Genomic DNA, 15993 nt, shown 5'->3' on the forward strand with positions numbered 1-15993 from the left:
AAGAGTATTTTAAGATTGCACAAGACAGTATGGGAGGTTTGGAAGAGGAGCCAAAGGTGGAGAGAGGAAGTGATCTAGGTGTTTTGGGGACGAACAAGTATGGAAAAATAGAAATAAGGTGATGAAAGGGGCTGCTTGCATATAAATATTTTGGTCAATATGCTTACCTGGCCATGCCCTGCACCTGACTACTGCAGGCTGTCCTGCCTTCTCACTAATCTCCATTTCTAACTCTTCCTGGGTGAGGACTCTCTATTCTGTATGCAAGTGTATGTATGGGGGTCTGTGTGCAGCAACTGAGGTCAGACCTTGGGAAACATAGGGGCCCATAGCAACAACTGGAAGGACTGGAATGAGTGAAATCAAGTGCCAGCAAATGGGCTGGGACCTGTGTGTCCATGGTGCCAGAAACTAGAGTGAGTGAGGGTGGGCATGTCAGTGTGTGATCACTAGTGGATATCAGGGTGGGATAGCTGAAGGGTGAATGGGGCCACAAAGATGATCTGAGGGCTGGAGCACCTCTCCTATGAGGAGAGGCTGAGAGAGTTGGGGCTGTTCAGCCTGGAGAAGAGAAGGCTCTGGGGAAACCCTTTTGCGGCCTTCCAGTAGCTAAAGGGGGCCTACAGGAGAGCTGGGGAGGGACTTTTCACAAGGGCATGTAGTTATAGGACAAAGGGTAATGGCTTTAAACTGGAAGAGGGTAGATTTAGATTAGATATTAGGAAGAAATTTTTCACTCTGAGGGTGGTGAGGCACTGGAACATGTCACCCAAGGAAGTTGTGGAAGCTCCATCCCTGGAGGTGTTTAAGGCCAGGCTGGATGGGGCTTTGAGCAAACTGGTCTAGTGGGAGGTGTCCGTGCCTATGGCAGGGGGGTTGGAACTAGGTGATCTTCAAGATCCCTTCCAACCTGAACCATTCTATGAGATGGCCTGGGAGCTGGGGAGGTGTGCACTTCACTGACAGTGAGGATGAGTCAACTATCAGAGGAACCAGGAGGTCCAGGCCGACACCAAACAGACCATGGGGTCTGGATGTTGACTGAGAGACCTGTTTGTGTACCTTTCATGTGTGAGGCAGCTGGGGAGAGCTGAGGGACCAGGACCACATGGACTGAGTATCCAAGAGCAGTTATTGCAGGGATCCACTGTCCAGGTGCCAACAACTGAGGAGGGAGACTGTGATCCAGTGGCAGCTGCTGGGCAGACTGGGCATCTGAGTTCTGCTGTAGTGGGATCCACATTGTGCGTGCACATATTGTGTGTGTACATATATGTATATATTCTCTGTAACAGACTTTCACCCTGAGCAGCCAGGGAGGTGAACAGGATGAGCCTGTTGGTGCTGTTTGTGTGTACGCGAGTGCTGGATGTGTTGGTCTGTGTTGATCCGTCTGGCCGGCCATGTGCATTTGCTGTGTAGGTGTTGGCTTGTGTGCCTGCCTGTCCAGCCTTGCTCCCACTTGGGCCTGGGGCAGCCTCACCTCTGTAGGGATACTGGATTTGGCAACTCCCTAACATGACCTGGTAACATTTCTGTGGCTGTCTTTTATTTGAGAAGGGTGAGATTAGTTTTGCTTGGGAGCTTAAGGAATTAGGCCACCTTTCCATATTTCAGAAGAATTTGCTGGCTAAATCAACTGTTTCTTATGGGAAGAGTCCAAGTGTATTTACAGCCTTCACGGCTAGAAGCCCGCACAGGACTTCATTTTCCTTTCCTGAAAATCATGAAAGCTCACTGACGTCATTGGAGCTACTCTCATATAACTGAAAGGGGATAGGGTCATGCTTTTGCTGGTGTAAGACTTGTCTCTTCTTTCTGCCTTGTCTTGATGAGCTTTTTTCAGTGGCGGTGCAGGAGGGGAGCAGTCTTTGCTCCTCAGAAGTGCAGAGTGCAGCCCTGTACATGTTTTGTGCAAAATAATGGAGTGCTTTGGGCAGGGTTGTCATCTAAACCAAAGTGGAACCTTTATGCCTCCGTGACTGCTGTATTTTTAAACCATGTCATGCAGTTTTCTTTCATACTGTACTGTCCCTGAATTACACTGTAGGTTAAATATTTTCTTTATGGGGGGTGTGGGGGAAATGTCTTACAGAAGCTTTACGTAGCCTGGAAAAACAGATTCCCTTTGCCCAAAGAGATGGATTCATTCATCTAGACATCAGAAAGCTCTTTGTGGAGCTAAAACAGGTATGTTTTAAAGCAGCGTAAGTACTTTTACTTCTTATTCAGCAGCATTTTGGTCCAACTTTACTTTGTGTGTTTTTCTCTTTTGACATTTCAATGTGAGAATTAATATGGAGTGTGAATTAAATCTGTTCCTTCACCCTGCATTCATTTTCAAAGTGACAGCATATTCATTAAATTTTAGGTGTTGATGAGCAATGCTTCCTATACATGCAATGACGTTCTTACAATGTTTGAGAAGACCCTGAGACTCCCACAGGGCTCAGATGACATTGACATTTTAGCAATATACCTGTGCCCTGGCAATGGCTCAGAGGTGACCTTCAAGCTAAGTAACCAGGTCCAGTCACTAAAGGAATCTGTAAGTATTTCTGAATTCTTTTCATCTTTAAAGCTTGTAGTGCCTTACTTCTATTACTGCTATAAACCAAAATAAATTAGCAGGGGTTGTAGTTTACTACTTAGCGTTTGCTATTAATAAGTGTATGGGTAACTGATTATTTAAACTGATTAAAATGTGCTTGGAGGCAAGGCACAAGGGGTCCTGCAGAGTCTCTTGGTGTGGGTGTGACATTTTAGACATGCTAAATAGCTGTGACTTCCAGAAAAAATTAAGAATGTTTGAAAGCCTGCTCATTTAATCCATTTTATACTGGATTTCAATATCATCAATACTACAAGTCAAAGAAGCAGGGCCAAAGCGTCAGGTGAGTTTCCCTTTTACTGGTTTCAAATATTGCTTTATTTACTCTGAAAGGTCCTGCTTCTGCAGAAAGTAACTCAGGGACAACAGAGCCTGCCAGATTCAATAATGGATGATTACTTGAGATGGCAAGAAATAGAAGAGGAGCTAACCAAAAATTATGCTTATTACTGTGAAATTAATCAATTGCTGAGCACGGAAGCACCATCTGAGGAGGATGTCCATTTCAGCTCTTGTCAGGAACAGCTGCTTGTCTCACTGTATGTATCTTGTATACGTTTTAATACATAGAGATCCTGACTGGTACCAGCTTGTAGTAAGGTATTATAACCAGTAACTGAAAAGACAAAATGGTTAAAATCCTGTTTTTTGCTTTTGATTACCACCTAGTGTTAACAATTTTCTATAAGCACAAACAAGAAGATAGAGGATGATTTTTTTAATTAGTAAGAGTGTTTGGGGGAGGGTAGAGGTGAAAGTAGGCTGAGGGTATGCAGGTATCTCGGATTCTAAGAACCTATTCTCCCTTTTTGACTTCTCACATCTAAGCAGTTTCTGCTGCTTCTCAGCCTGCTTCCTGGTACATACCTCTCTGGTACTGTGCTGCTCAGGATGCTTGGAAACTTGGATCTGAAAGACTCCTGGGAGATGCAGGAAAACATTAAAGAGAGGGTAGTTAGAAAGTGCACTAGGAAGGGTATTGCAGCATCAAGTTGCTTTCTGAACACAAGTGGTTACCATTCTTCTATTTTGGCAGAAAATCTGTTCATCTTTTTATCAAGTTGATTTTAATTTGCACTGACTCAGTAATTCTGCTGATTTCAAGCTTTAATGGTGTTAAATTAGAGTATACAAGAGACAAATCCCTATATCAATAAAGTGGTTTAAAATAGGGTAGGATTTTATTATTCTTGCTTGGCAGTATAAAGCACGAGCATAATGTGTTTGATGTGAAGTTGCATTTATGCTGTACAGATATCCTAGGTCACAAACTTAAACGTGTATGGAAGACAACTATCTACATTACTTATGCATATGAGAAAATGGACGGAAGAATTTACAATTAAAGCAGTAAAACTAGTAGCTCTAACCATTCAAGAATTTTTCAGAAATCCCAAAAGCTGCATTGGTAGCAGGGATTAAATCCACAGTTATTAATAACATCTTAGAATTTAGAAAATTTGTGTCATTTTTCCTGTCCCTTTTTGCTGTTGGTTGATAGTTGTTTGCCTTCCCACCCTCCATGTTTCTAAATGACTGACATCACCAGGAGGACTAGTTTTACATTTCCTTTCTCAAAAACACTGATAGAGCTAAAAGGCCTCTGGGAATAGAAGCCTGTGTTTAAATAACATTGAAGAGCAAGAAAAGCTCAGTGTTATTTTTATGTGAGATGTTTTGCTGTTGTTTGGTTGTTTGGGTTTTTCCATGCACAAAGCAATGGTTGTTTTTTTTTTTTTTTTTTTTTTTTTTTTTTTTTTTTTTTTTTTTAATGCAATGGTGTATTTCAGGACAAGAGGGAGCATTTCTCGATCATGTTTTCAATTTCAAAATGCTACTTTTTGAACAAGAGCATATTATTGGGGTTTCTTAAAAGACTTTTTAGATTATTTTTTTTTCTGCTCACCAACCTGTGTAGTAAAGTCTAGTTGTGCTTAGAGTGATGTAGTAACTATGCTGCTGATTTCTTTAGCAAAGGACTCTGCTATTAACCTGCCTGTCTCAGTTTTTCCCTAAATCAAAAGAACTCTCTGTATGCATAAAGTAGCAACAGAATTTAGATAGAGATTTACAGAGAAACAACACGTGTTCACAAGGTAATTTGACTTTGAAGGAAATCACTGGTTTAATCATGGTAGCCTTAATTCTGTGTCATTTCAGAATTAATAATACACTTGAAGAAATTGTGTCTGCTTTTGAGGGAAACCCATACTGGAAGGATTTAACAACTTTTGTCAATTGGACATGCAAGGTAGCTCAATATACGAGTGAGGAAGCAGGCTCCACAGGAGATATGTCAGGTGAGGAAACAGCTACTGCACAGCACAGGCTTTATTCCGATGGTTCCCTGCCTGTTTTTGAATATGGTATTCCTTGGAAAGGGAAAAGGTGATGATTTTTACCTTTGTGAGACTGTTTCTGTTTGTGTTTTCATCAACCTTAGGATTCACCAGCTGGTGAATCGTTAGCAAGGAAAACTTATAATATATGGAGCCTGAGTTTGGTAAATAGCTGTGGTTTTACTGCCACCTGGAAAATTTTTGGATCATACATTTCTATTGGGAAAATTCCAGCTGGTGGAACCTGGTTGGAGTCTCTACTTTTCCCGACAGAATACTGTTTCAAAGCTTCTAAAGTCCAGGATATAAATGGGAGACCAGAATAGCTGGTCATCCAGCAGAGGTATTTCTAGGCTTGTTTCATATTAGGCAAGGACTTGATGTTTGGTTTCCTTCATCCCAGTTGTCCTGTGATATTCCAGATGTCCTGACCCATCTGCTGTTAACTTTCTTGGAATACACTAGTTTTTCATTATTTAGGGAAAACTTTGAAATGTCTGAGATTTATGCTGAGAAATGGGATATCTTCCATTTCAAAATTCTTTCTCATTAAATATTTGTGTTGGTTTTCTCAGCGTTTTAGTGGAGCTGTGAAACAGGACACAATGTGGCTGATCCAAACAGCTCTAAAAATGACCTCGCCCAGTATCACCTATTTGTTTCCTTTAAGTATTCTTGCCATGCTCCAGATTCTTCTGTTCTCTGAGCATTTATATTTCCAGCCTCTGAAGGATTTAGGTTACTGTTGGATTTTTTTAAGCTAGTTCTTGGGTTTTGCGAAAGATCTTGTTCCTGCTGTTTTTCCGAACACACTTCTTTTTTTCTTCTGTTTTTTTTTTTTTTTTTTTTTCCCCTCCATAGACCTAATCAGAAATGTGATGAATACCTCGTCAGGAAGTGGGCAGCTATGGAATGTATGCAAAAATAAGCAGTACTTTTTTAATCAAAGAACTGTTTTAGAGAAATGAACTGTTCAAACATGAATTGATTGTACAGGTTTTGTAATCTATTAGTTCCAGATATTTCAGTAATCTGAGCAGTAATAGTGAATTTCACAGAACTGCTTTCTTTTCACTGAAATTCCAAGGAAAAATAAATATTAATGTTTTTTTCAGTGCTGAGTACAGCACTTAGTACTCTAGTATAATAAAACTAATCTTATTTGAACTAGTTCTGCAGTTCATGTATAATTCAAAAGGTATCTTCTATTTTTCCTTTTTTTTTGTAAGGAATTGCATTTTAATTTTTCTGTAAAGGAATTCTGTAAGGAAAATACAGGTATGCCTTATGTGGAGCTGATGTTTTTTGATTCTACATTTCGTTCCTTTAAATCATTCAGTAGAACTAACATCAAACACTTCAAAAATTGTATATTTACTTCTTTTAAAATGTATGTAATGTACTTCTCTTTGTGCACACATTCAAGTCTTACTAAATTTGGTAGGACTTATTCAGATTGTTTCAGTGAGAATCGATCAAGTTTTTCATATATGTGTTCATGAGCACTTTTTTTAATCTGTCTCTTGATGTTGAAATTTTTATTTTCTCTGCAGATGGACTAGAAGCATCTCTATGTTCTAGACGAAAGCTCAGTTTGGACACCATCCTAGGTCATTATTTGGCACTTCTGCGAGACTTACCAGATTCTTCCTCATTTATTTCCTGGGCACGGTAAGGCTGAACTAGTCACTGTAATTTCTTTGTTTAAACATTTTCCAGAAATCCTTTACCCCACTTCCACTTTGGAATTTTGTAATTCTTGAATGCAATTACCCTGCTGCTTTTCACCAAATGACTGGTGTTTTTCAGTATTACTGAGAAGAAGTAGAATCCTGCAAAGAAAGTTGATCTCTGTGGCTGTCACTCAAAAGCATTTAAAAGAGGTATCTCCATCTCTGGTGTGTTACCAGTAGTAACCAAAGTGGTGGACTCCTGATGGTTCCAACTTATAGTTACAAGTGCTTCTTGTCACTAAGTTACTTGCATTATAGCCCTGCTAATGTCAAGGTGAACAGTGAAACAGAAGCCATTTAATCATCGATCTGGTTAAAAAAAAAGAAAAAAAAAAGAAAAGAAAAAAATGTCTCTAATGGAACAACTTCAGACTAATTGTTGAGTGCTGCCTCTGCTATTAAGTGCTATGAACTATTTACTATGCTATGCTGGCAATCATAGCTGTTAGCAGATAAGAATACTTTCTAAATTACGTTCTAGACTTTGAACTTTATTTTTCATTATGCTGCTATTTAGCTCTTTGCTAAATCAGTCCCTTGTTTAACCTATCAAATGTAAATAACCACTACCAGTGCAATGAAAGATGAAGAGTCAAAAGTCTATAAATGGCACAATTTGAATATTTCCTCCGCTGTTAGACAGGTCACGTCATGCTTTTCATTCAAGCAGAACTTGACAAGGACCTTAGCTGCTTGATTAAAATGGGCTCTACAAGCAAAGAACCCCTGGTTTGGGTTTTCACAATCTTAGATATTCTTGTTATCTACAGTAAAAACAAAATGGAAGTTGAGAAGTAGAATGCAAATTGGTATCTTGAATGTTCAACCATTTTTCTTTTGTGCTGTTTCCCAACTTTGTTATGAAGATCATTGCAGGCATATTTGCTAGGGCAAGGATTTGGATTTGGTCTTAAATACTGTTTCTAGAATATCCACCATTTTCTCTACACAGTAGTACTAACAATATCATGTGACTTGTTTGGGTTTTCTTTGCTTTTCATGCAGAGGTATTTCTTTGACTTGAATAGGTCTAAGAAAGAGATTCTATGTGGGGAATGCTTTTTTTCAATGTTTGACATCTTGGTTTCTCTCCTGTAGAAGCCATTCCAGTAACTGACACAGAAATTCCCTCACAAAGCTTTTTAATGGTGTGTGGTATTCTGCGTTTTAACTATTAAAAGAAAGCATATTTAAAAAGAAGGTATTTTCAACTTGAGACCTTTGCATGGGAATGCTCCTTTCTCCATGCACCTCAACCTTGACTACTCTTACAGAGCTAGTAAACATTTTTTCTTTTGATAAATAGTATTGACATAATGGAAACATCAGTTGGAGCATTCCAATTTTCACTGTGATTTCATGTTTTGTTTTGTTTTTCTGGATATTAAAATAGCAACGTTCAGCTATCAGCCAGTTAACTGGAATGTTTTAGCTTTCAATAGTTACGATAAAACAAAAAAAATATATTCAGACGTCACAGAAAATTAGAGGTTTTGATCGATTTTATTGATAAGTTCCTTTCTATAAAATAATTAGTTGTGGAGCATAAAAGCTTTGCTCTTTTCAGCAGCTGAAAATGTGACATACTTAAATTAAAGATGTTTGACTCTTTGTGGCATACAAGCTTGATTATAATTACTGATAAATGCACACTTTAACCTAGCTGCCTATGTTCAGCTTTTGATTTGAAAGTAGCTGTGGCTTTTCAGCGAGTTTTGTCACATTTTTGAAAACCAAAGTGATTGTCATTTGTGCTATTTCAGGTTTTGTGGTGATTAATTTGTGACTGCTATTTAAATGATACTTGAACTTATTTGAATTAAGTAAATAAAACTATCTTCTAAAATTATAAAATGTATATTTAACCAATTCTTGTCTCCCTGCTAGGTAACTAACAAGAAAAAAACTCATGTTTAATTTTTCAGGATTTTGACATCTTTCAAAGAGTTTTTGAAGACAGAAGAAAACTTACGTATTTCTGGTACAAAGGAAATGGATCATCTTCTTCATCTTGTAGAAGTCATAAAAGAAATTATAATTCTTGATTTCTCAGCTCCTTCAAACCAGTCTCTAATTGAAAATGTCTTGAATAATACAATTATATGGATGAAAAATTTTGCCGAGGGAAAAGAATCTGACACCAATTTCTCACTTGCAGTTTCTGAACTCTATAATGAGCTACAAAAAAATGTCAAGCCTCTTCAGAGATTCTGGACAAAAGAGAAGACAGAAGTTTTTTGGCATGTCGTGAGAACTGTATTCCGTGAACTTGATTCTAGGCTCTCTCATTTGATTCAAGTGCAAGAGAAGGAGTTATTGGAGACCTTATCTAGAACTAAATTTTCCATGACAGAAAATAAAATCCATAATAGAAGTATACTATTGCTCCAAAATGTCCTGACTGATTGGCCAGATTTAAATAATCCTGCTTTGAACCATCTAAAACACTTAAGTGAAAACTTCCTGAGGAATCTGTATGAGGTTGGATCACTGACTGATGATCATGTCAATGTGTCTTTCAGCACAATTCATGGAGTGAGTAATGCCTCCTCTTTATTACTCTCAAATGCAACTTTTATATATAAAGTACAAGAATTAGGAGAAATTTTGCATAATTTCTTTGCAAACATACAAAAATTAAACAGTACTAGTATGGCCTCACTTGTTCCAGTGCTTTTCTCTCTGTATCAGAACGATGATCTGGTGTTAAATATTGAGAGCAATAGCACTCTGTTAACATTTCTTTATGAGACTTCAAAAGATATTTCATCTTTTCAAGTATGGCATGATTTCCAAGATGAGGATCGAGTTTTTGATTTTCTGTCTGAAACTTTTGATCTTCTCTGGAACTTCACCAGTAAGTCTCTCTGTGAAAAGTTGCTAATCATTTACAACTACACAGAGTTTCAGGCCCAGTCTCTTGCACAGAAAGGAAAAAAAGAGATGCAAGTTGTCTATCACACTCTGAGCAGCCTTAAAACTTTGTTTATAGATGAAGACCTCCAAACAGCTGCCCTTTGTTATTTGGAACAGTTTCTTGATATCTCCCCAGAATGCCTGGTAAATAATGGGTGCATTGATTTTTATCTCTCAAACATTACTTCTGTGGATCATTCAGCAGAGGTTTACAGCTTACTTTTGCTTCCATTGGACAGTGTTCTGGCCAATGTAACAAACTTGGGAGAAAAGGTAAGTATACCTTCTGCCTTGCACTGCACTTTTACATGGCTTCAAACTTGGACAGAGATTTTTGAAGAAGCATCCAAAATCTTAAATTTGAATTCAACCTTTTTTGTATGTCTAAGAAATGATTTGGCAAATCTCTCTGGAAGTCTTTTAAATGCAACTCATGATGAACTGTGCAATAATACAGCTATGGTTATTGTTGAAGCTACATCAGCAGCAATGAAGCTATTAAAAATCATATTTGAAGGAGGTGGTGATTTAAATGACTGGAAAGATTTTGAAGCTTTCCTTGCTGATCTTCAAAGTGTATTTATCAATGCAGTTGATGTCACAAGCTCACTTAACAGTTTAGAAAGTGTTTTAGACATGATGAGAGTCATGATAACTGAATTGCAGAAATCTATACTGAAGGTTGCTGATGGAGAGTTTTTGGATTCTTGGCTTGATACTTTCATCTCAGGAGGATCCAAGGGAGAAGATAGGGGTGCTGGTGTATTTTCTATTGGAAATTCCCTTTCTACTATTCTCAAGCTCTCCCCAAAGGAACTTGGAATTATTCTCACTGAGATAAAAGACACAACTGCTTTCTTCAAAAGTGTACCTCAAGGCAAATATATGGTTTGTATAAGCATTTTCCAGAATATTACCAAACTAATTTTGGACAGTACTCTGAAAGACTTAAGCCATTTGCCAACAAATTTTTCATCTCATCTTAATTCCTTTCAAAACTTTTATAGTACAGTGGAAGAAGCAGAGGACTGCAACAGATGGCTGCATGGATTAAGTAATCTCAGTGAAAAATACAAGTCACATTCCCACCTTGAAAGTGCAAAACATATTTTATTTCTGCTGAAATCTCTGGGAAACATTGAGACAGATGCTCAGCTAGTGAACATGATGGACTTTGTTAATTTGGTTTTTAATTTGATACTCCCTGAATGTTCCCTAAATGGTTCTGATATGATTTGTGGAAATGTTTATTTCAATATTGTAGCAAAAACTTTAAAATTTATTCTCCCTGAATTTTATGTAAAAGATGACATTAGTGTGCTTGAATTTATTTTTACGCTTTTAAATAACTCTGGAGGGCAAATACAAATGGCTGTTAATGATTTAGTGAGGCACTCACAGTATGCATCAAATAAGACCCATTTTAGTCAGTCAATCCATGGCTTTAACAGGACTTCGAGGATGTTCCTTAATACCTTTCACCATGTTCAGCTTTCATCAGTAGAACTTTTGGCGGAAATTCAAACTTTTCTGAAAAATAAAAATTTTGAAATCCAAGGAGACAGCTCCTCTCATTTGGATATTGAGATTGAACCTCTCTTGAATGAGAAAAATACCAGTTTGTTGATGGAGTTCTTTCAATATGTGATTGGTAAACTTGACTCAGACTTGCAGGGTGAACACAAAACATTTCTTCAGAAACTGATAGAAACAACAGCTCTGAATATTGAACCGGTAAGGAAGGCAGTTGAAATTTTCAAGTCTTCCAGTTTTACTGGCTTTCCATTAAGAGATGATAAAGAGTTTCTAAAGCATATGGTAGCCTTGGTGCAAAATATGAGGAACACCGATGTTGAGTTCTTGATAAGTCAATTCAAACAAATCCAGAGGAGCCTAGATAATTTCTTTAAAAATACTAAACCTTTGCATATTGAGAACTATGAGGTAGGAATGTTAACAGACTGGTGGGATGCATTTGAGAACAATTCATGTAATTGGAACCTGACTGGCTTGTGGCAAATAACACGAGTCTTTAAACAAGATGAGCTCTATGATGTAGAAGAGATATTCCATCTCCTCCTTGATGTCATCAACCTCACAGAAAGATTAGCTCATGTAAACATCACGGAAGCACTAACTGAAGTATATGCTTTCATACTGACTCAGGAAGCAAAACTGCCAATGTTTACTGAAGAGGAGTTCTCTGATCAAGTAGAAAGTCTTCTAATGTTACTGGAGACATTGACAGATATGTTGGATGAACCTGCAGAGTCCTCAATTTGTTTTTCTGCATCATTCTGCTGGACTCTTACAACAGCAAAGCCTCAGAGTGATCCCGCTTTTAAACCTTGTGACTTTGTGCATAGCAATTCTACCCTTAGTTACAATGCAGTTATTGAAGTAATTAAGGAGCTGAAACTCATCATTCTGGAGGACAGTTCCTCATGCACTATGGAAGACATTCAGATAGATATCACTCGCAATCTGACTTGTTTTTTTTATCAAATCAAGGAATGGAACTCTATTCTTTTGAAGTTTTCTGAGCTCCATCATGTAAATGGCTCAGTTCTCAAAGAGGTGCTAGATTTTTGGAATGAGCTATCCATCTATGCTGTGCCACTGCAGGTGAATAATACATACTCAATCAATTGTTCCTCCACACTGAAGAGACAAGTGGCTTTACAAATCGTAGAAACATTGGGCAGTATGTCAGTGGCAGAAATAGAGATGGCCAAAGGTGTTCTTGAACGGTTGTATGATTTTTATGGTGGTCTAAGTTGGAACAGACATTCAAGAACATCACTTATAAAGACTGTTGTTAAAAATGTAAAGAATATGACCAGTGAATTTTCTGGACTTCTAGATACAGAAGCTGTCATTTCTTTTATTTCTGCAATTCAGCCTTTAATGGCGCTGTCTTCTTTTGGAAACCAGACATACTCAATGCTGATGATATTATCAGCTTTAAATGGAAACAGTAATATATCTGATAACTTTGAAAACTCCTGGTTTCCTATAGTTACAAGCATAGAAGATTTATTGGTAAATTTTAATGTTAGACATTTACTTGATGTGATAGACCAAGAGTTTCAATTATTAAGGTTAGCCACTGGACAGTCCTCTTCAATGGCTCTTGATCTTTTAATACAGCAGTTTAATACATCATCTGTAGATGCTATGTTAAGAAATTTGGAAGACATGCAAGAGATTTTGAACAGCTTTCTATGTGAGTGTAACAATAAAAATTATTCTAAAATAATGCATGCTTTAATTCTACTTATGGCTAATGAAAATTCATCGAATGACCTACTGCTGTTTGTCAAAGACATTATTGATTTTCTGGAACTATTCCAAAATATGTCTAAGGAAGATTACACTGGGATGTTGTTTGCTGATGGTCGTCTTAGCAGAGAAAAATTGAATAATACTCATACTGCTAATTCAGTTTTGCTAAACAGTCTCCTTCATATAATTACTGATCTTTCTGTTATAGAAGAAGCTCTACATACAAACAATACTGAGCTTCAGATAGTTGACTTCATTGATTCATTTTTTGATAGCGCACAATATAGAGAAGTTTCTACTCAGTCCCAAAACAGAACTCTGGAGATCATGCAAGAGGTCTTGCAAATGATATTTCAGTCTACCACAGAACATGACAGGAACAAAATAACCTTCTTACTAAAGGATTTGCATAAGGATATAATGGCAGAAATGAGGTGAGCGTTTTCTATGTACTTGTTTTGACAGTGTGCTGACAATGACAGAAGGGTTCTTTGTAAGCAGCTCAATCAAAACTTTTATTAAGTTAATTACTGTTTCATTTCAGATTTGTGCCTTTGAGTAAAACAGTATTTTGTATTAACTTACATTGTTCAGCCCAGCCATATTTGGTATCACGTTGTATTGTGTGGACCAGGTTATTGACGTGTTTAGTCATCTGTATGGATACTCATGGTTGTTCCTTTGGAGTTATTGTAGAACCAAATATCTGAAGATACTAGTGTTTTAAAATCCTTGCATGTCTGAACACTGAACCCACGGTTACTGGTGGACAACAGTCATTTTGGCTGTGGAGCTAAATATTAAGGAATGCTTGGGACTAATGTTTTGTAGTTTGTTTTTCTTTCTGTATCCAAATGTAAATATACTGTGTTTGAAATGTCTTCAACTTAAATTTGCTGATGACTTATGCAAACAAGAGGACCCTTGCTGGGGCTTCGGTTATAGCGTTGTTAGTTTAACAAATACAGTTTCTGAAGGAGTCTTGAGCCCAAAATAACTTTTGCCAGATTGCTTAAATCAAATGTAATCCAGCAGCAGAGGAAACTTTGCTTCAGGAAGATGTTTACTGACAATTTATTTAATAAAAGTGCTGCTAGACTGGAGTTGCTGCATTTAAATAATACTCACTGAACGAATCCCACAAGATGGTTGCTCCAAACAGCTCTAGGGTGGAGCTACTGATCCTACTGACATAGACCAGCTGAGAAATGGCATACTGAAGTTGATGCATGACTCTGAGGTGGTATTAAACCTTTATGATTAATTTTATGCAACTACCTTAAACCAGTGGTCAGCAGGGCCAGGTGTTAGCTAAATCTGATGAAAAATCAAAAGCAAATACTAGAAAAGTGCTTTATTTTCTCCAAATGCTGGTTATCAGAGATTTTGAGTAATCTGCTCTTTGCCATCAAGTCAGTATATGCTGTGGGCTCTCAGCATTTCTGAAGCTGTTATGATTTTGCTTCTTTTGCTAAGGTCTTAAGAAAGCTGATGACTCGCTACATTGATGAAAACCTGTTTTTTTTTGTTTGTTTGGGGTTTTTTTAACATGGAATTATATGTTCTGATTTTGAAATAGTTCAGACAAATGTAATAACTATTAATATTGAAATCCTTCTGTGGTCCATTGAAGATTGCGACCATACATAGCCACTTGTTAAAAATTTTTTGTGGTACCCTTGTTATGAAAATAATGCTTTCTTATTAATCTTTCTACAGAGCATCTAAAATCTGCAAGATTCTTCAGAAACAGTTAAACCCTGCTAGTGTCCTACTATTGCAGAAGTTGCAGTTTACCATTTTGAATGTTCTTAAAATCTTTTCAGGTTGGTTACTACAGTGACTGCATGGGTCACCATATGTCTTAGTACTATAATGTTAAGGCTTTACCCTGAGCAACGTTTTATAAAAATAAGTTAACTTGGGTGGTGCCAGGCAAGGTGAGCATACTGATGCCTGGAAATTAAAACAACAGAAACACAGGAAAAGTTTTGATGCAGATCACATAAAGAGTTGATTTCTTTCTGAAGTGGTCACGTTGGTTCAAAATCTCAGTGGAAGCAGGAGGTCTTGAAGCTCCTCTTCTCTCATTTTTAGCTGTGTGCTCTTTCCCTTCCTTCTGGGTTTACACGGGCACACCAGGACTTCTTCCTTTCTTTATTTGACTCAGAAGCCCAGCAGAAGACTGTATATGCATTTGGGTTTTGTCTTATCTTTTTTACTGGATATTTTGTCTGTTTCTTGCTCACAAATAGCAAAAATGAAGTTTTTTTTTCTCTGGTTCTGTAGCAGGTATTGCTGTTCTTATTATTGAGCAGGAAAGTGTAATGGAGAAAAGTAATGGAAATCAAATCAAACTAGCCCTTCTTGCCCTCTGCAATGACAAATAAATTTAGCCAGAAATATTTCTTATTGCCTTAACACATCAGACTTTCTTTGCTTTTAAAAACTTTTCTGTCCAGTATTATTTTGTTGACTTTTCATCTGATTACAGTAATATTTTTTTTTTTTTTTTTAAACTGATTAAGCCTGGACATTTTGTCTTACAGAAGAACCCGTTGTCATTGGCAACATTTTCTGTGTTGTTACAAAGTGTAAAGATGGATTAACGAGTCACTTACTCCTCTCTGTCATTGAAGGAATCACTCTGGTTCGAGATCATTATCAGGTTTGAGTGGTTTCAACACCTACAAGTGTTGTTTGCAATGTGCATTAAACTTTTGAAACTAATGGAAATGTTGTCTTTTTTTCCTACTGTCTGAATGATGAGTCCCCACAGTGGTTATACAAAGCTGAGGTTTGTATGGGTATAGCTCTGATGCTTTTGATAGTGATACCCAGAAGGAATTCCTTAAGTAAACATTGCTGAGCTTTTAAAACTGTAAATATAACTAGAATTACTAGAATTCCTATAACTAGAATAACTAGATTGCCATTCAATACCAAACAGTGGCCCATTTTTAACTCCTTTACGTTTTGTGATACTGCTAATTTCATGAATCAGAGTACACATACTTTTAAATCTTCACAGGAACAACTATGAAATCAAGCTAGATACAAATAAACTTTTTGGCCAGGGTCATTCAGGCTAAAATAGCAATTGTGGTTA

At 37.3% G+C, this 15993-nt stretch overlaps 1 protein-coding gene across 1 annotated transcript in view; it reads left to right on the forward strand.

Moving 5' to 3' along the window:
• The window catches only part of ABCA13 (ATP-binding cassette, sub-family A (ABC1), member 13), a 207582-nt gene that overhangs the window by 44197 nt on the left and 147392 nt on the right, over positions 1–15993 (forward strand). Inside the window, exons 11-19 of the mRNA XM_009883803.1 lie at positions 2096–2190; positions 2372–2548; positions 2945–3150; positions 4772–4911; positions 6504–6621; positions 9329–10487; positions 11091–13318; positions 14604–14710; positions 15434–15552. Coding sequence (XP_009882105.1) covers positions 2096–2190; positions 2372–2548; positions 2945–3150; positions 4772–4911; positions 6504–6621; positions 9329–10487; positions 11091–13318; positions 14604–14710; positions 15434–15552 — 4349 coding nt within the window. The remainder of the gene's footprint in view (positions 1–2095; positions 2191–2371; positions 2549–2944; positions 3151–4771; positions 4912–6503; positions 6622–9328; positions 10488–11090; positions 13319–14603; positions 14711–15433; positions 15553–15993) is intronic.

This window comes from Charadrius vociferus, unplaced genomic scaffold, assembly GCF_000708025.1.
Source record: "Charadrius vociferus isolate BGI_N301 unplaced genomic scaffold, ASM70802v2 scaffold103, whole genome shotgun sequence".
In the NCBI taxonomy this organism is placed as follows: domain Eukaryota; kingdom Metazoa; phylum Chordata; class Aves; order Charadriiformes; family Charadriidae; genus Charadrius; species Charadrius vociferus.